At 47.5% G+C, this 19,729-nt stretch overlaps 1 protein-coding gene and 1 long non-coding RNA gene across 4 annotated transcripts in view; one reads left to right on the top strand and one right to left on the bottom strand.

The window, feature by feature from the left end:
* ABAT (4-aminobutyrate aminotransferase) overlaps nucleotides 1-19,729 on the bottom strand; it is an 88,897-nt gene that overhangs the window by 40,105 nt on the left and 29,063 nt on the right. For 2 of the 3 annotated variants that reach the window (XM_055562262.1, XM_055562264.1), the window contains one exon: nucleotides 1,313-1,427. In XM_055562262.1, the coding sequence (XP_055418237.1) occupies nucleotides 1,313-1,382 (70 nt within the window). In that variant the 5' untranslated portion in view covers nucleotides 1,383-1,427. Of the gene's footprint in view, nucleotides 1-1,312; nucleotides 1,428-4,375; nucleotides 4,484-19,729 lie in introns of those variants that run through there. The other variant, XM_055562263.1, reaches the window with a different exon arrangement.
* Nucleotides 1,397-15,920, top strand: LOC129637938 (uncharacterized). Its single transcript, XR_008707638.1, has 3 exons — nucleotides 1,397-1,562; nucleotides 10,111-10,321; nucleotides 15,895-15,920. It is a non-coding gene; the product is annotated as an uncharacterized LOC129637938 (long non-coding RNA).

Here is a 19,729-nt window from a genome sequence, read left to right as displayed (position 1 = left end):
TGAGGGGCTGGGGGAGGGGCTTGGGTGCCGAGAGGATAAGAACCCCACTGTAACTTGCCCACCAGACACCTGATCTGGCAACATCATCATTAAAGCCTTGCTTCTCACTGCATCTTGTGTCTCCAAGTCCATTCCTTGGGTTTGGGTCGGTGGGCTCTATTTCCCACATCTGAATTGCATTCAAGGGGCTGCGTGACTTGGCTTCTCTGAGCCTCAGTTTTCTCATCTGTAAACTGGGATTCACCTTTTCCTTCCTTGTGGGAACTCTGGAGGGAGGTCTCCTGAGATCACACAGGCAGGGTGCTCACTGGGCTATGCTGCCTGCACTCAGTGAGGCGGAGAGAAATGGAAGCATCTGAGAGGGACTGCATATAAAAGCAGAGACATTACTTTACTGACAAAGGTCTGTCTAGTCAAGGCTATGGTTTTTCCAGTAGTCAGGTATGGATGTGAGAGTCGGACCATAAAGAAAGTTGAGCACTGAAGAATTGATGCTTTGAACTGTGGTGTTGGAGAAGACTCTGAGAGTTCCTTGGACCACAAGGAGATCAAACCAGGCAATCCTAAAGGAAATCAGTCCTGAATACTCATTGGAAGGACTGATGCTGAAATTCCAATACTTTGGCCACCAAATGCAAGACCTGATTCATTGGCAAAGACCCTGATGGTGGGAAAGATTGAAGGCAGGAGGAGAAGGGGACGACAGAGGATGAGAGGGTTGGATGGCATCACCGATTTGATGGACATGAGTTTGAGCAAACTCCAGGAGTTGGTGATGGACAGGGAAGCCTGGTGTGCTGCAGTCCATGGGGTTGGACACAACTGAGCGACTGAACTGAACTGAGAGGGGCTGAGTGACAGCATGAGCTGCTGGCCATTTGGGTGCGGGGTGAGTGGAGGTAACAGAGAGGGAGGGGCAGGGTGGCCATTCCTTGGATAGGGCCCATTCTCTAGTGTCCTTGAAGCTTTTAGGTGAATTACAAGGGTTTTTGTAGTTTCCTTGTTTCTTGGCAGCAAACCTACCTCTGTGTTTCCCTCAACAGTCCCTGTGGGGATGGCTTGGGCCCTTCTGGCCTCGGGGGCAAGCAGAGCGGCTCCAGGGCAGATCAGCTCCCTGCCCATTGCTGAGCTGTCCTCCTGGGCACAGGAGCACATGCTGGAGATGGGAGGGGCAGCCAAGGGGATAGTTTAATGGGGGTGGGTGGGATAGCAGGTCCCTTTGTCCCCAAGAACTCTTCCAGACCCCTAAGTCTCTAGTCTGGATTGCAGCTTCCATTAAGAGCAGTCCTTGCCAACATCCCCCAGGGCTTACCCTGCACCAACAGGTGGTAGTTGTGCTGGAAGCTGCAGACCAGCCGCTGGGTGAGCAACATGGAGGCCATGGTCCCCTCCGCTGGGCACAGAGACCCCTGTCACACGCTCCGGCCCTGAAAGAAACCAGAAACTCAGAGTCAGGCCAACAGAGGCCACGCCCTTGCTGGCCAAGTTTCCCACTCCCCACCACTTCCCCACATGGTAGAGAAGGATCTGCTAATATCAGATCCTTTGCTTTCATGCAGAAGGTACACTCTACTTTTTATGATTTAAAAAAATTATAATTTATTTTTTTAGCTTTGCTGGGTCTTCCCTGCTGTGCAACTAAAAGGCTTTCTCTAGTGGAGGCCACGGGGCTACTCTTCAGTTGCGGTGGGCAGGCTTCTCACTGCGGCGGCTTCCCTTGTTGAGGAGCACAGGCTTGAGGAGTTGTGGCACTTGGGCCCAGTCGCTCCCCAGCATGTGGGATCTTCCCGGACCAGGGATTGAACCAGTATCCCCTGCATTGGCAGGCAGATTCTTAACTGCTGGACCATCAGGGAAGGCCTACACTATTTTTTAAAAAATTTCTGACTGCGTGGTTTGCACAATCTTAGTTCCCCAACCAGGGATTGAAGCCAGGCCATGGCAGTGAATGCGCAGAATTCTAACTGCCAGGGAGGTCTCCCGAGTATATACACTTTAAATCAAAGCCTGTTCACCTTGTGTGTGTGTGTGTTTTGTTTTTTTTTTTTTTAAATATTTTCTTAGTTTATTTGGCTGCTCTGAGTCTTAGTTGCAGCATGCAGGATCTTTAGTTGCAGCGTGCGAAATTTTAGCTGTGACATGTGGGATCTAGTTCCCTGACTAGGGATTGAACCTGAGCCCCCTGCATTGGGAGCTGGAGTTTTAGCCATTGGATGACTAGGGAAGTACCCCACATTGTCTTTTTCTTGACCTTGTATCTAGGTAGGATTGTTACACCCACTTTCAAAGAGAGAGGACAGAGTTGGCTGGAGGACCCTCTGTGGGCAAGCTGGTGAGAGGGCCTTGTCCACCTGGATAAGCAAAGTAGCCTGCATCCTACATGATGGAAAAACTCAGATGGAGGAAACTCTAGAGCAGACATTCTGGTGACCGCTCAGTGGGGGAGGCCAGGAGGCCCCTGCCCTGTTCACATACAGAATGTTGGTGGCTGGGTCGCTGGGAACCCTGCAGATCCAGAGCAGTACCCGGGGCCCATTTTGAGGGGTGGACTTCTCCAGCACAATCAACCACCCCGAGTGTGTTCTGGATCAAGAGGGTTCCAGGATGTGGAATTTTCAGGTTTTGCCTTTTTTTTTTTAATAGAATTTTTATTCACAAAAATGGCAATCACATGAATATGGGATGCTTTCATTTATTATTTTTTCTGATTCTCATTGTATATGTATTCATTCATTCATTCATTTATTTTTATTGGAGTATAGTTGTTTTACAAAGCTGCGTTGGTTTCTGCTGTGGTGTGGCATGTATGTGACTAGTCGTGTCTGACTCTGTGACCCCAAGGACTGTAGCCCACCAGGCTCCTCTGTCCATGGGATTTTCCAGGCAAGAATACTGGAGAGGGAAGTCATTCCCTTCTCCAGGGGATCTTCCCGACCCAGGGATTGAACCTGGGTCTCTTGCACGGCAGATGGATTCTTTACCGTCTGAGCCACCAGAATCCTCCAGGATGGAAGTGACTTTTTTTTTTCAATGTTGTAACAGAAGGCTTCTATGAAAAAATATATCTTGCATGTGGACAAAGATTAGAAGAGAACACATAGACACACAATGGAGACCACTATTATCTGGAAGCTTAAATAGGAGTGATTTTGAAATTTTCCATCTTTTGCTGAAATGTTATTATTTCCCTTTGCCACCAAAAAAAAAAAAAAAAAAACTCAAAAGAGATAGGGTAGGAAATATTAGCAACTCTAGGTGTGGGAAAGAAATAAATGAGACCAGAGGACCCCCAGGGCAGTGCTTCTCAAACTAATTGATCATATCCCTCTCCAAAAACGTATTGATGAGTTTAATTAATGTGTGTGCATGCTCAGTCACATCCGACTCTTTGTGATTCCCACGGACTGTAGCCTGTGAGGCTCCTCTGTCCATGGGATTCTCCAGGCAAGAATACTGGAGTGGGTTGCCATTTTCTCCTCCAAGAAGTGACTGTTTTGAAGGGTACTTGATCCCCCTCAATCTGCTCAACCATCCAGGGAGTAGGGTATCTCCCCATTTCCGATCTGAGGAGATAGAAGTTTAGAGAGGTCATGGTATTTAGCCTTGATCATAGGATTGCTTGGGACTGCCTAACCTCAAACCTTTCTTTGCTCACGACAACATGGATTAATTCAGTGACTAACAAAACACCTAACTATAGAAGCAAGGGGCTTGATGAATACAAATGTTCCTGTTAAGAGAGGAAATCTTGCTGCTTTTCACCTGAGAAAATATTATTGAGAAAAGCATGGTCTTGGAAAGTGTGACCATAAATTAACTGAGAAAGCAGACTCTTTCTGTGATAACTCAATGAATTTTTTAAATCTATTCCAGAACAGCCAACTCAATGCAGCCCTGTTAATTTAGCAGCCTGGTAACTAGGTAGTGATAGTGGTGAAGGCCTGCCACCAATGCAGGAGACGCAGGAGACTCAGCTTCAGTCCTTGAGCTGGCAAGATCCCCTGGAGAAGGAAATGGCAACCCACTCCAGTATTCTTGCCTGGGAGATCCCATGGAGCCTGGCGGGCTGCAGTCCATGGGGTCGCAGAGAGTCAGACGCGACTGAGTGACTAAGCACAACACAACAACTAGGCAGAAAGAGCGATTGCTATCTCTCTTTGAAGACTATTTGTCTCAAATGGGAGCACTAAGGACTCCACACAATTCAATTTCCATTAGATGTGTGTTTGAAAATGCGAGAATCTCGGAGAACTCGAATATTAACATTTGAATGCTCTGCAAAAGTGAAAGTCACACCCGTACACTTTCAATTACAAAATGTCACATTGGGAAATATATCTGGGTGATATTTCAGTGGCCCGCAGCTGAAACTGACCTTATAACGAAACCTGATCTCTATCAGACGTTGGTTCTCAGCACAATATATTTCCAACAATCAGAAGAGTTGATGTCATTCATTCACTTTCTCTGGCCTCCTAATCCAATCAACAAAATTAATCAGGTACCTGTTTCACGGAAGGCACTGCATTATCTAGACACAGGAGAAAACGAAGATAAATAAAATGCTGCTCTCTTTCTAAAGCTCATAATTTAGTGTCAGAGGAATGAGGGGGAGAAAACAGGAGAATTTAATGTAGTAACTGCTTTACCCATCATGTCAATAAATCCTTAAAATAACCTGGCAGGATATGTAGATGAAGAAATGCCCTGTTCACTGTCAACAGCTAATTCTACATAAGACGGAATGGAATCTTTACCTTCTGGTATAAACAAGCTGCCAGGGGAACAGAGAAATTAATTCTAGGTGTGTGTGGGGGGGTGCTGCCCCTTGAAAAGCTGCAAAGTTCCAGAAGCCATAGACAGAAAGGGGAAGTAATGAATGAAGAAATGAATGCTAAGTTGCTTCAGTCGTGTCGGGCTCTTTGTGACCCCATGGACCATAGCCTGACAGGCTCCTCTGTCCATGGGATTCTCCAGGCAAGAATACTGGAGTGAGTTGCCATGCCCTCCTCCAGGGGATCTTCCTGACCCAGGGGTCGAATTCGCATCGTGTATGTCTCCTGCATTGGCAGGAGGGTTCTTTACCACTAGGGCCACCTGGGAAGCTGAGCTAATGCTCAAAGGCATGAAAGGATGTGGAATGCCCATGGACTCAAGCATGATATCTCAGAGCACTGAAATGGAAGATGCACAGAATTAGGTCACGGGACTCCCCTCGTGGTCCAGTGGCTAAGACTCCATGCTCACAATGCAGGGGGCCCGGGTTCTATCCCTGGTCAGGGAACTAGCCCCGGAAGCGGCAACTATAACATCCCACATGCTTCAATAGAGATTAAAGATTCCGCATGCTACAACAGACCCAGTGCAGCCAAGTAAACAAATATTCAAAAAAAAAAAATCTTCTAATTGCCAGATGGAACCCACTAGAGACCCTCCGAAGGAAGGAAGGTGCCAGTTGCTCTTGTCTTATCCAGAAGGAACCTCTTCAGCCAAGTCCCAGAGGGCAAGGAGGGAATAGGTACTCGGGATGTTAATGAGATGCTGGGGTCATTGATGAGTTGGGGAGGGGGACTTGCTGGGATGAGCTGAGTGGAGAATATCAAGTGGGGTGGGAGTTGATGGGGAGGAAGAAGCCAGGGACCAACTCCTAAACCCCTAGCCTTAGAGCTGGTGGTTTGAGAATTACGGGTCCCTCAAAATGTTAAACACAGAATTACCATATGGTCCAGCAATTCCACTTCTAAATATACACCCAAAAGAACTGAAGACAGCAACGTGAAGAAAAACATGAACATGCGTGTTCACAGTAGCACCATTCACAATCACAAAAGGTGGAAATAACCCAGTGTGCACCGATGGATGAGCAGATGAGCAACATGTGTCTGTCTATGCCTTGGACTATTATTCACCATAAAAAGGAAAGAAAGAAGCACTGATACAGCATGGCTGAACCTTAAAGACATTGTTAAGTGCAAGAATCCAGACATAAAGGGTCACCTATTGTAAGATTCTGTTTATGTCTGAAACTTCGATAATAGGTAAATCCAGGGATGTCCCTGGTGGTCCAGTAGTTAAGAACCTGCCTGCCAATGCTGGGGATACAAGTTCGATCCCCGGTCCTGGAAGATCCTACAGAACAACTGAGGAGCAACTAAGCCCTTGAGCCACAACTACTGAACCCATGCTCGGCAACAAGAGAAGTCGCTGAAATGAGAAGCCTCCACCCGGCAACTAGAGAGTAGTCCCCACACTCCGCGACTACAGAAAAAGCCAGTGCAAAGCAATGAAGACCCTGCTTAGCCAAAAACAAAAGTAATAATTAAAAAAAATAATAAAATTAGTGAGGAGGTCTAAAATTCATGTTAAAACGGCAATTTAATAATAGTACTCCCCTCCCCCAACTCTGAAGTCACTGAGTCTCTGCCTGTCCACCACAGCCCTTGTTTGGCTCTGGAATCGAAGACACACGCCACTTCTGGCCTCCATTTCCTGTGTGTAAAACGTGGGTGTTGGGTCATGTCGTTTCTAAGGCCCCTTCTGACTCTGAGAAGCATCTGAGGAGCACTTTACGGAGAATTCCTTGCAGCGCTACTCCCGGCCCCCACTCCTACCCCAGAAGTGGTACCAGCCTCCCCTCCACCGGGTCCCCCCATCTGCAATCTGCTGCACATCTGGAAAAGGGATGGGGAGGCCTGAGAGATCCCGGGCTGGAGGAGGAGCTTTCTGAGTACCAGCCCACCCTGAGGCTTGGGACCAACGTGGGGCTGGAGAAATCCTGACTCTGAATGGAAACAGGCTGCTTGCCAGGCACCCCTGGTCCCTGAAATCCTTGTCTTTTTGGCCCCACCACGTGGCATGTGGGATCTTAGCTCCCTGACCAGGGATTGAACCCATGTCCTGTGAAGTGGACACACAGAGTCTTAACCTCTGGGCTGCCAGGGAAGTCCCCACTTAATGTACTTCTTAAGATCAACTTGCTTTTTTAGCTTTCCTATTTAAAATTACTTTCCTACAGCTGGTGGTGGAGAAGACTGAGAGTCCCTTGGACTGCAAGGAGATCAAACATTCAATCCTAAAGGAAATCAACCCTGAATATTCATTGGAAGGACTGATGCTGAAGCTCCAATACTTTGGCCATCTGATGCCAAGAGCTGACTCACTGGAAAAGACCCTGATGCTGGGAAAGATAAAGGGCAGGAGAAGGGGGTGACAGAGGATGGGATGGTTGGATGGTATCACTGACTCAATAGACATGAGTCTGAGCAAACTCTGGGAGACAATGAAGGACCGGGAAGCCTGGCAAGCTGCAGTCCATGGGGTCACAAAGAGTCGGACAGAACTGAACGACTGATCAACAACAGCCCCTACTAATCACTCCCCAGCATCCTTCCCTCAAAGTTTCATTTGCTGCAAATAAAAGTGATCGGGGAAAGAATGTAATAAAATCAAGGCAGGTTGTCAAATTAAAAGCTGGATGTGGTTGACTGCCCAAGGTTTCCAGCCTCTGCTGGGCCCCAAGCAGCTCTCAGACAGGTGTTAAAAGCAGGCTAGCATCAGACAGGAACTTTTCTCCTTGCCATGATGAGAACCAAAAGAGAATTTCAATCAATCAATAAACTAAAGAGAATAGAAACCATCAGAGCGCACTGTAGGTGGGGGGTGACCTTTGTTTCAGACACGTGGAGCCCCTACAAAGAACCTGTTTCTCAGTGTGCGTTTCAGTGAAAACAAGTTGAAACCCTGGTCTCACCAGATACTGGAGTCCTTGGGTTTCCACCCACCGCTCCCTATCCAGGTTCCTTTAATTAAAATGCTAATTAGTTCTCTCCGCTGCCTCTTATCTTCCTGGTGCATTTGGAGGGTGGGCTGGGCAGAAGCAATGTGTAAATCAATAGGGCGAGAGGAATTCAGGTGAAAGGGCAAAAAAAAAACACCTTCTGATTTTTTTCTATGAATAAAAAGTCATAGAAAATAAAAAGACAGACACAGATGCTGGGAAAGATTGAGGGCAGGAGGAGAAGGTAGGGGGGGAGGGGGGCAGAGGATGAGATGGTTGATGGCATCATGGAGTCAACGGACATGAGTTTGAGCCAACTCTGGGAGACAGTGAAGGACAGGGAAGACAGGTATGCTGCAGTCCATGGGGCTGCAAAGAGTTCGACTTAGCGACTGAACAACGACAATCACAGCATTGCTTGCCGCTTATGGCTCACCTGTTGTGTGCACTGTACCTTCTGTGTGACATTTTGTGTCCGCCTCGGGTGACAGGCTCAGAGGTGAATGACTCCCCACGGTCTTGGGGCTCAAAAGCCAGTGACGCTTCTTACCCTCGCTGCCGGCGAGAATCAGGGGAGCTCTCCATCTATGACACCCTCTCCCTCCGGGGACGCCCACGAGTGTGGCCTGGGATTGGCGACGCTCCCGGGGCAGAGTTACAACTACCTTCCTAAGGGGTAGACGGTGGGCCCTGCACTTGACCTGGGTCTGCACTGCCCCCAAGTCCTTGGAAATGGCTTTGAAAGGTAAACATTCCAAAGATGGGAAAGAAGAGAAAAAAATGAAGACCAAGGTGGCCCTTTGGGGAGCTGGAGTGCTTGATGTGAAACCAGCCTCTTTTGCCTGCTGTGTGACCTTGAGCACCTTAAGTAACCTCTCTGGGTTTCAGCTTCCTCCTCTGTAAAATGGGGACAACCCCAATTGTACCTGACTCATGGCCTAGCTGCGGGTGAACGGCTATCCCCAGCCCCAGTGCCGCACTGCAAACAGTCATCACATACATACTAAACGCTCCAAACCATCCGATGAAGACGGACTCATCTCTCTACCATTTGCATATGTCACTGGCTGGAGATGGAACCCCTGGACTTCTCTGAGGCTCCCCCAAATACTCTTTCTCATTCTTCTATCTGCTCTTGGAATGGAGACAGAAACGCTGGCAGAGGCTGGGGACATTCCTTTCCCTGTCTGCAGCCCCAACTGTCGGCTTTTCTGCGGACTCAGTGGGACGCAATGACGGGCTCAAACTAAGTGGGCCTCCATTGTCAAGGCCAGGGGTCGCCATGGCAACCAATAAAGCCAGAGGCCTGGCCTTTGCAGACGGCTAACAGGGCCCCATTCAAGGGCCTGTGATGATGGCCTTGGGACAGAAGGTTTTATCTCGGACCTGGCTTCCCTCCTCCAGCCCCACCCCCCACCCCAGCTTTCTCTGCAAAACAGACCCCGGCCCTTCCTCCCTGCATTCATGAATTCATGATTCCCTATAACCTGCTGGTGGAACACCATACAATCATTACTGACTTGTATAAGAGGAGAGGAATACTATTCTTAGAAACAGGCAAGTGTTGACTCCTAAGACAGACCGAGGGTGCAGTTGAGAAAGTAACGTCAGCCAGAAACTGGGCTCAGATGTACCATCTAGTAGCTTGATGACTGGGCAACCTGCTCAGTTCAGTAATTCCTTAGTGGTCCAGCACTCTTCCTGCCGAGGGTCCAGATTCAATCCCTTTTTGGGGAACTAAGACTCCATAAGCTGTATGGCATGGCCAAAAAAAAAAAAAGGTTGCTCAGCTCACCAGGGCCTCAGTTTCCTCATCTGTGAAATGGGAAGAATTAAACCTACCCACGCGGTCATGAGGCACAGAATTTGGCCAACTGAAGCCTGCACACAGGACGTAGAAGAGACTGCTCCTCGCAGGCCATGTTCTCAGTTTCCAAAGAAACCTCCACCTTGTAGGGAAGGCATTTCTTCTACAGTCTGACGTCCTGGGAGGGAACATTTGTGTGCGCAAATCTGTGGCTCTGCTCGAGCCTGAAGATGTAGCTTCTATGAGACAGAAGCTGGTCTGCCCCAATCTCTCCATCCTTAGGTTTCTGTCTCCCAGTTCACCTGCCCACACTGCCCCAGCCCCCTAGGCTCTATCAGGAAGAATGTGTGCGTGCGTGCTCAGTCACAAAGTCCTGTCCAGCTCTTTGCGACCACATGGACTATAGCCCGCCAGGCTCCTCTGTCCATGGAATTTTCTGAGTAAGCATACTGGAGTGGGTTGCCATGCCCTCTTCCAGGGGATCTACCCTATCCAGGGATCGAACCTGTGTCTCCTGCACTGGCAGGCGGATTCTTCACCATGGAGCCTCCTGGGAAGCCCCGTCAGGAAGAATAAGGTGAACTTAAATCCTGCACGCAGGCAGCATGGACATGGCATCTCTAGAATAAAGGAGAAAATAACAGACAAGGCTTCGAATCCAAGCCCTGACTGGGAGAGGCAGAGGCTTCGATCTGGAGGCAAGACATAAGCGGAAAGACACGTCCTGGAAGTGCTGGGTGAGTTTCGGATTTCTGACCCCACAAGGGGGCGGGAGTGAGAGAACAGAATCTGGGCTGGGAAAGATGCTGTGCCAACGCTGTTTGCTCAGTTTCACTAATGTTTACCAGGTGTCGGTCCAGTGAGCACATGCTCTGCTCTGCCCCGGGGACCCAGTGTTCCTGTGAGAGGTGGGGGGCTGGGGCGGGGCGGACAGGAAAAACCAGCAGATAAGGCCCGCGTGATGAGAGGAGACACGTTCTCTGTTAAGAGAAACCAAATCATTTTAAGGACTCCAGGAACTGCTGAGGGTGCAAATACCACAGTGTGTTACAAACGAGCCATTTATTTTCTCCCCAGTCTGCACCGAGGGCGACTTGGAAACACTCTTTTGGTGATCGGAGTTACCACCTATGCCTGACAGTATTCCTACAATCCCTTGGAAATGCCTTAGCTTCACAAATTCAAAGGATCTGATGGAGGGTCTGCTATGATTCAGTTAACAAATGCCTGCTGTGCCAAGCGTGACCCACACCTACTCCCCAAATGCAAATTCTACTCTTCCCATTTTTCAGGTGAGGGGACAGGCTCAGAGAGGTTCAGACATTTGCACAAGGACACACAGCCAGAGATCGTGGAGCTGGGTTGGAACCAGGGCCCTCTGGGCTTGAAGACCAAGATCTGGGAATATTACCAGTTTGGTGGTTGTGGTCCTTACCCAGAAACCTCATCAATCAACTGAGACCAACAAACACTTCCTTTATAGGGACAAAAAAACTTAATAGCTATCACTGTTTGCAGTCTTCTTAAAGATCTTCATCTTTTTTTGTTTGTGCATATTTTTTTTTTTTTTTTGGCTGCAGCATGTGGACACTTAGTTCCCTGACCAGGGATCGAACCCACACCCCTGGCATTGGAAGCATGGAGTCTTAACCACTGGACTGCCAGGGAAGTCCCAAGAAAGTCTTCATCTTTTTTTTTTTTTTCTGTTTCATATATGATATTATACATGTTTCAATGCCATTCTCCCAAATCATCCCACCCTCTCCCTCTCCCACAGAGTCCAAAAGACTGTTCTATACATCTGTGTCTCTTTTGCTGTCTTGTATACAGGGTTACTGTTACCATCTTTCTAAATTCCATATATATGCGTTAGTATACTGTATCGGTGTTTTTTTTTCTGGCTTACTTCACTCTGTATAATAGGCTCCAGTTTCATCCACCTCATTAGAACTGATTCAAATGTATTCTTTTTAATGGCTGAGTAATACTCCATTGTGTATATGTACCACAGCTTTCTTATCCATTCATCTGCTGATGGACATCTAGGTTGCTTCCATGTCTTGGCTATTATAAACAGTGCTGTGATGAACATTGGGGTACACGTGTCTCTTTCAATTCTGCTTTCCTCAGTGTGTATGCCCAGCAGTGGGATTGCTGGATCATAAGGCAGTTCTATTTCCAGTTTTTTAAGGAATCTCCACACTGTTCTGCATAGTGGCTGTACTAGTTTGCATTCCCACCAACAGTGTAAGAGGGTTCCCTTTTCTCCACACCCTCTCCAGCATTTATTGCTTGTAGACTTTTTGATCGCAGCCATTCTGACTGGCATGAAATGGTACCTCATAGTAGTTAGTGGTTTTGATTTGCATTTCTCTGATAATGAGTGATGTTGAGCATCTTTTCATGTGTTTGTTAGCCATCTGTATGTCTTCTTTGGAGAAATGTCTATTTAGTTCTTTGGTCCATTTTTTGATTGGGTTGTTTATTTTTCTGGAATTTAGCTGTAGGAGTTGCTTGTATATTTTTGAGATTAGTTGTTTGTCAGTTGCTTCATTTGCATTATTTTCTCCCATTCTGAAGGTTGTTTTTTCACCTTGCTTATAATTTCCTTTGTTGTGCAGAAGCTTTTAATTTTAATTAGGTCCCATTTGTTTATTTTTTCTTTTATTTCCAATATTCTGGGAGGTGGGTCATAGAGGATCCTACTGTGATGTATGTCGGAGAGTGTTTTGCCTACGTTCTCCTCTAGGAGTTTTATAGTTTCTGGTCTTACGTTTAGATCTTTAATCCATTTTGAGTTTATTTTTGTGTATGGTGTTAGAAAGTGTTCTAGTTTCATTCTTTTACAAGTGGTTGACCAGTTTTCCCAGCACCACTTGTTAAAGAGATTGTCTTTTCTCCATTGTATATTCTTGCCTCCTTTGTCAAAGATAAGGTGTCCATATGTGCATGGATTTATCTCTGGGCTTTCTATTTTGTTCCATTGATCTATATTTCTGTCTTTGTGCCAGTACCATACTGTCTTGATGACTGTGGCTTTGTAGTAGAGCCTGAAGTCAGGCAGGTTGATTCCTCCAGTTCCATTCTTCTTTCTCAAGATTGCTTTGGCTATTCGAGGTTTTTTGTATTTCCATACAAATTGTGAAATTATTTGTTCTAGCTCTGTGAAGAATACCCTAAAGACTCTACCAGAAAATTACTAGAACTAATCAATGAATATAGTAAAGTTGCAGGATATAAAATCAACACACAGAAATCCCTTGCATTCCTATACACTAATAATGAGAAAATAGAAACAGAAATTAAGGAAACAATTCCATTTACCATTGCAACGAAAAGAATAAAATACTTAGGAATATATCTACCTAAAGAAACCAAAGACCTATATATAGAAAACTATAAAACACTGGTGAAAGAAATCAAAGAGGACACTAATAGATGGAGAAATATACCATGTTCATGGATTGGAAGAATCAATATAGTGAAAATGAGTATACTACCCAAAGCAATTTATAGATTTCAGTGCAATCCCTATCAAGCTACCAACGGTATTCTTCACAGAGCTAGAACAAATAAGTCTTCATCTTTTGGCCTCATGTTCATTTCCAACCTCAGCCCACACTTGGCACTTTCCCTACATCCCAATTCTTATCCCACCTTTCCTTTCAGGGTGCAGAGGTCTGAATTCCACAAGGCACTCTATCCTACCCTAAGGCACGTAAGGTCCTTGGTGTGCAAGAAGCAACATCTCTGTGACTCTATGGCGCTCAGGACAGCTCCAGGTAACAGAGAATGCTGCCGGCACATTTCAAACATCAGTATATGAGGGATGTCCCTGGTGCTCCAGTGGTTAAGACTTTGCACTGCCAATGCAGGGGCCGTGGGTTCGATCCCTGGTCCAGGGACTAAGATCCCACATGCCATGTGGAATGGCCAAAAGATAAAATTAAAAAAAAAATCAATATATGACCAAGAGTTTGCCTACCTTTTCTTGCTTCCTAATTCTTCTAGCCTATGCTTTCAAAATTTTGGTGCGGGAGGGACAACAAAGAGGAGGGGAGATCCAAGGACACAGTCATGAAAAAGCCCCTGAAGCACTGTCTTCTGAACCAATCAAGCTGTTGACTGGCACAATGGCCGTCAATCACGTGACCCTGGCCAAGACCTGGGGCCTTCTGGATGACACACGTGTGTTGATTTCCAAGATCCTCATGCCAGTCTTATCCACCTCCCCTGATGTCCCCTGCAGTCTGGCAGCATCTAAGACATCAAATGTAGCCTGTCTGTTTAGGGAGGCTTCCCAAGGTACCAGAGGGCAGATGGCTGAAGCTCTTAACCCTACAGCTTGCAATGCCTTGTTTAGCTTGTTTATTGAAAGGAGGGGGACCCCGAGGACAAAATAGAGCACCAAAGAAAGGGCTGGGACCTGAACCTGAGGAGGAAGGCTGATCCCAGCTGCTGGTGATTATCAGTGTGCAAAGTAGAGTGTCAAGCAAGTGCAAAATATCAATCACCTCTCCTGTCTTTTGTCCACATAGAGCCAGATATTCAGAGTAAATAAAACTGGGATGGGGGCTTCCTTGGTGGTCCAGTGGTTAAGACTGTGAGCATCCACTGCAGGGGGCCTGGGCTCTATCCCTGGCTGGGGAACTAAGATACCAGATGCTGCATGCGTGCATGCTCAGTCGCTCAGTCGTGTCTGACTCTGCGACCCCATGGACTGTAGCCCACCAGGCTCTTCTGTCCATAGGATTCTCTAAGCAAAAATACTGGAGTGGGTTGCCATGCCCTGCTCTAGGGGACCTTCCTGACCCAGGGATTGAACCTGAGTCTCCTACAACTCCTGCATTGCAGGTGGATTCTTTACTGCTGAGCCACTGAGGTAGCCTTGTATACCTTATGGCACAGCTCCCCCCCCACCCCACCAAAACAACAACAACAACAAGAACAACAAAAAAACCTGGGATGGAATTTATCCTGGTTGGCATGCTCCCTGGAGGAGAAACCCACCCAGGTGTCCAAACCTCCTTTGGTTTCCGTCATCAGCAGTCATTCTCTGTCTTACTTCTACCTTACCTCCCGTTGAGAAAAATGCCTCCATTTTATGCCTTTAGACAATTTTAGGAAAACAGACTTGCTAAGTAAAAAAAGCACATCTCTAAAATGATATTCCTTGCTTCTGTTCAGTCACTCGGTCGTGTCCCACTCTTTTGCCATCCTATGGATAGCCTGCCAGGCTCCTCTGTCCATGGGATTCTCTTTTAAGCAAGAATGTTGGAGTGGGGTGCCATTTCCTCCTCCTCCAGGGGATCTTCCCAACCCAGGGATCGAACCCAAGTCTCTTGCATCTTCTGAATTGGCAGGCGGGTTCTTTACCACTGAACCACCAGGGAAGGATACTCCTTGAGACGTGTACAAAACCCCCAGCCATCCTCCACGCAAAAAGGTAAGGGTTGTAGGAAGGAATTAAAAGCTTTATATTGAAATCATCTTAGTTTACACGGGTGCCCCAACATTCCCTGGCTCCCTGCTACCCCCAGGATAAAGCCCAGCTGCTTATCTGGGTACCCCCCACCCCCACCCCTGCCTGCAACCTGTATGTCCCGTCCCTCCCCCTGTCCCTTGGGCGCTGACTCACATATACTCTGCTCTTTGCTGCCTCCAGGTCATCTCTCACGAGATCCTGCCTGCTGGATTGTCCTCTTTGCCCCCTCCCCCTGTGGATATTCCCTGAATCTTGGGTGCTTTTTCAGAGTGGCCATTTCTGGCCACCAACTCCAAGAAGCCTTCCTGACACTCAGCTCAGGGTTAGACACCACTCATCTGTACTTCTCCAGCAATCATTCTTTTTTTTTTTGGCTGCACCTTGAGGCATGTGGAATTTTGTTCCTCAGCTGGTATGGAACCCACGCCCCCTGCTTCCCACTGGAGCGCCAGGGAAATCTCAGCAATCATTCTTTTCTTTTTTTTTAATAAAAAATTTCAGGGGAATTCCCTGGAGGTCTAGTGGGTAGGACTCTGAGCTTCCACTGGAGGGGACCTAGGTTCAGTCCCTGGTTGGGGAACAAAGATTCTGCAAGCTGAATGGTGTGGGCCCCCCTGTGCAAAAAAAAAAAGCAAACACACAAGACGAACTTAGCTCTACCTATCACCTTGTTCCAGTTGTCAATATTTGTCATGATTAGATTAGCCACAGATTAATACACATATGCTTACGCATGTTCACCGGTACTGTGACAATATGTTCACAATCCCTGTCTCTGCCTTTAGCCTGTGAAATGCATGTATTCACTCATTCATTCATTCACAGGTCTGCCATCAGGCTCTGCTATTTCCTGACCGCCTGTCACCTAAAGACACAACAGTAAATCCCGAGGACCCAGGTGGGGGTGGTGGGACCAGACAGCAGAGTCCTTGCCCTCTGTTCCGGCTGAAGAGACAGACAATAAATGAATAAACAAGGTAATTTCCCATTGTGATGAGAGTCATCAGCATCCCTTGACAGAGAGCAGCCCGTTCGTTTGTCCCATCACCTCCAGCACCGAGCAGCACATCACACGCTGGATGCTCCGAGCACAGGGTCCCGCTGAGGCAGCCTGGGTTCTGTGGTCACTATGGTAACAGTCCTTTCCTTTCCCACCCCTCGAAAGGGGGACGTGGATGGGGACCAGGGTGACTGAGGATCCACCCCAGCTGCTCAGGACTGAGACACGACCCCCCACCCACCCCCGGCCCCCACAGTCCACTTCTGGGATGACTTTTCAAGAGTGCGAACATCTGGTTCACAAAACCGAAAGGCCATGAGGGAACGGATAAACACTCCCGATCGAGATTCTTTCTCGATCACCCCGAGGTGTTGCCCCTAAAACGTCAAGCGGTGAGAGCGACACCCAACAGACAAAACACAGGTGCCTGCTTCCAGCCTTTGGGGATGGACTTTGAAGTCTCTGGTGAGCTCATGGGCTTATGAGCTCTGACTAAACTGGTGCATATTTCCTGGAGGTCTTTACAGCATACCTGAGAAACTGGTTCGCAGGTGACTTGTGGAGGGCAGTTCTGCTGGGAAGAGGTGGGATAAGATGGCCTCTTACCACACCCCCCAACCCCAGCCTGATATCTCTGCAGAGACTGCCAGGGTCTAGAAAGCAAGCCAGGCCTGGGTGTGGAAGAGAAAGACCCCTCTAGGATTATCCATCATTGGCCGAGGCAAGGACGCTGGGTTTACAAGAGAAATAGCAACAACAATATTTAGTGGTCACTTGTGTGTGTGTGTGTGTGTGTGTGTGTGTTAGTTGCTCAGTCGTGTCTGACCCTTTGTGACCCCATGGACAGTAACCGGCCAGGCTCCTCTGTCCATGGGACTCTCCAGGCAAGAATACTGGAGTGGGTTGCTATTCTATTCTCCAGGGGATCTTCTCAACCCAGGGATCAAACCCAGATCTCCTGCACTGCAGGCAGATTCTTTACCATCTAAGCCACCAGGGATCACTTGCTTTGGGTCAAACCCTGTTTCAAGCTTTTACATATACTGTTAACTGTTACTGCTAAATCACTTCAGTCATGTCTGAGTCTGTGCAACCCCATAGACGGCAGCCCAGCAGGCTCCCCTGTCCCTGGGATTCTCCAGGCAAGAACACTGGAGTGGGTTGCCATTGCCTTCTCCATATACTAGGGCTTTTAATTTTTAGAATGGCTCTCTGAAGCAGTTACAATTATCATCCTCTCTTACCAAAAAATAAATGGAAGTACAGAGAGGTTAAGTGACTTGCCCCAAAACACAGAACCACGAAGTAGATGAGCCAGGCTACAAGCCCAGGCTGGCTCTTGATCCAGTGCTCTTAACCTCTACACCAGAGTGAAGATGTGAACTCACTCAGATTCAGACTGGAAGTAGGCAAGACTTCCCTTCGTAATTTCTCCAGAAGGGAGGCGGTAGAGCAGTGGCATTGTGTGGATTTTGCTGGAATCTGGCTCTGCCTCTGCGTTCTCAACTGAAAAATGGGTATGACAGAGCTCCCCCATCCCGAGGCTGCTCTGAGCATTACGTAAGGCCATCCATGGACTGAGCTAGGCAGAATGTCCAGCACGTGGTGGGCTTCAAACCATCTCAAACCTATGGAAAAGTTGCAAGTTACTCAACAACCACCTGTAATCGCAGAATCACCAACCGTTAACACTGAGCCACATATGTACCTATCCCATCTATCGATCAATGTACTGATTATCTCTCTTCTGAATTCTTTGAGAGGTACTTGCAGACTCTGTGATATTTCATCCCTAAATCCTCCAGTCTGTACATTCTGAAAATGAGACTTTGTCTCATAGAACTTCAGTACAAATGATCTGAGATACAAGATACGTCACCTTCAGGAAATTCACCATTGACATAATTTGTTGCTGTTTAGTTGCTAAGTCGTGTCCAGCTCTTTCACAACCCCATGGACTGTAACCCACCAGGCTCCTCTGTCCATGGGATTTCCCAGGCAAGAATACTGGAGCGGGTTGTCATTTCCTTCTCCAGGGTACCTTCCCAATCCAGGGATAGAACCTGTGTCTCCTGAACTGGCAGGTGGATTCTTTACATAATAGTATCAAATATTTTCTGTATTCAAATTTCCCCATTTGTCCCCAAAACATCTCTGGTGGCTCTTTCTGTTTTTCAAACTCCCCCTGGGAACCACTCATCACTGCACTCATGTGCAAGGCTCTTTCATCTCTCTCTCTCTCATTTTTTTCTTTTTTTTCATCTCTTTTTAACCTGGGACCATTTCTCAGCCATTTTGCCTTTAATGCCACTGATATTTTAAGAGTCCAGGCTGGTCACTTTGAATGTCTTTATATTTTTCTGACTCCTTGTAAAATTAACTGTAGCTCATGGGTAAATGCAGAAAGCGGTCTACAGGGTACCTGATGCCAGAGGTGCAGGAGACTTGGGGGCCTGCAGAGGAGGACATAGGGCATCAGGTCTACCTGGGTCTAAGAGGTTCCCGGAAGCAGTGACGGAGGATGTTTAAAGGTGATTAGAGCTTTGGCAGGTGGGCCAGGGTGGCGGGACCTCTGCAGACAGAGGCCGTGGCATAGGGGAATGAGGGCGGCGACTTAGAGTCATGAGTAGCAGCGAGGCCTCGAGGGCGAGGTGCTGAATAAGCAGGGTCTGTGCCTATGTACACTGGAAACTTCCTGAGGCTGGTCCTTGTCTTCGGATCTGTTCTTTCCTTCAAGATGCCAAGGGCACTGCCCAGCCCACCAGCAGCGTTCACCCGCAGATACTGGCCGCCAAGCCTCCCAAACATTCAGGAATGGAGAAGCACTAAGAATTCCCTTCCAGGGGGCGACGTGGCCGCCTGCCCTCACGCACCAACCGCTCGATCTTACACGGCAAGTTGCCAGGGTTCCCACATCTTGCCCTGCAAATTAAATCTCCCTTTCTCAACCTGCTTGCCTCCTGAGGCCTGGGCTGCTTCGGTCAAAAAATACAAAAGGAACTTCTAATCGACCACAGAAATAAACACTGTGAGCACGTTCCAGCCAAAGTTTCCTACATCTCCTTGTCATAAGCCCCCCATATGTCAAGCAAACCCCTCCTGTCTTGTGGAGGAAGAAAGTGAAATGTGCCCTGAAGGGGGCCCCTGAGCCTTTGAGTTTCAAAGAGGAAGTTGTGTGTGTGTGTACGTGTATGTATCTGTGTGTGTGTGTGTGTGTGTGTGTGCGTATGTGCTGTTTTAGCCTTTATGACAAAAGGGAAGGATCTCTTTGGGGGGCTTGAGCAAAAATGCCCTTTCAAGGTGACCCTCACTTCATTTTCTAGGGCCAGAAGGCAGATGCATTCAGAAGTGGTTCTGCCAACCTACTGATGCAAATTCAATTCCTTACTTAGCATTTTAACATCCATCTTTGTTTATCTTGTTATCATTTGAAAGGGGCTCATACATCAAAAAAAAAAAGTCAACTATACTTCAATAAAAAATTAAAATAGGAGGGCTCATCCTGCCATGTTCTCTTGGCAAAATATCCTTGAAAAATCTGTCATGCCGGTTTGTGTGTCCTTCAGAGAGAAAGTCACCCACAGGCACACTTGCACGTGTGCCACGGGGTACACACTTACACACCCACTACCACAGATAACAGTGACACACCTCCATATG

The sequence above is a fragment of the Bubalus kerabau genome, chromosome 23 (genome assembly GCF_029407905.1).
Source record: "Bubalus kerabau isolate K-KA32 ecotype Philippines breed swamp buffalo chromosome 23, PCC_UOA_SB_1v2, whole genome shotgun sequence".
NCBI lineage: Eukaryota > Metazoa > Chordata > Mammalia > Artiodactyla > Bovidae > Bubalus > Bubalus kerabau.
Note: the sequence above shows the minus strand (reverse complement) of the source record. Positions and strands in the feature narration are given on the sequence as shown.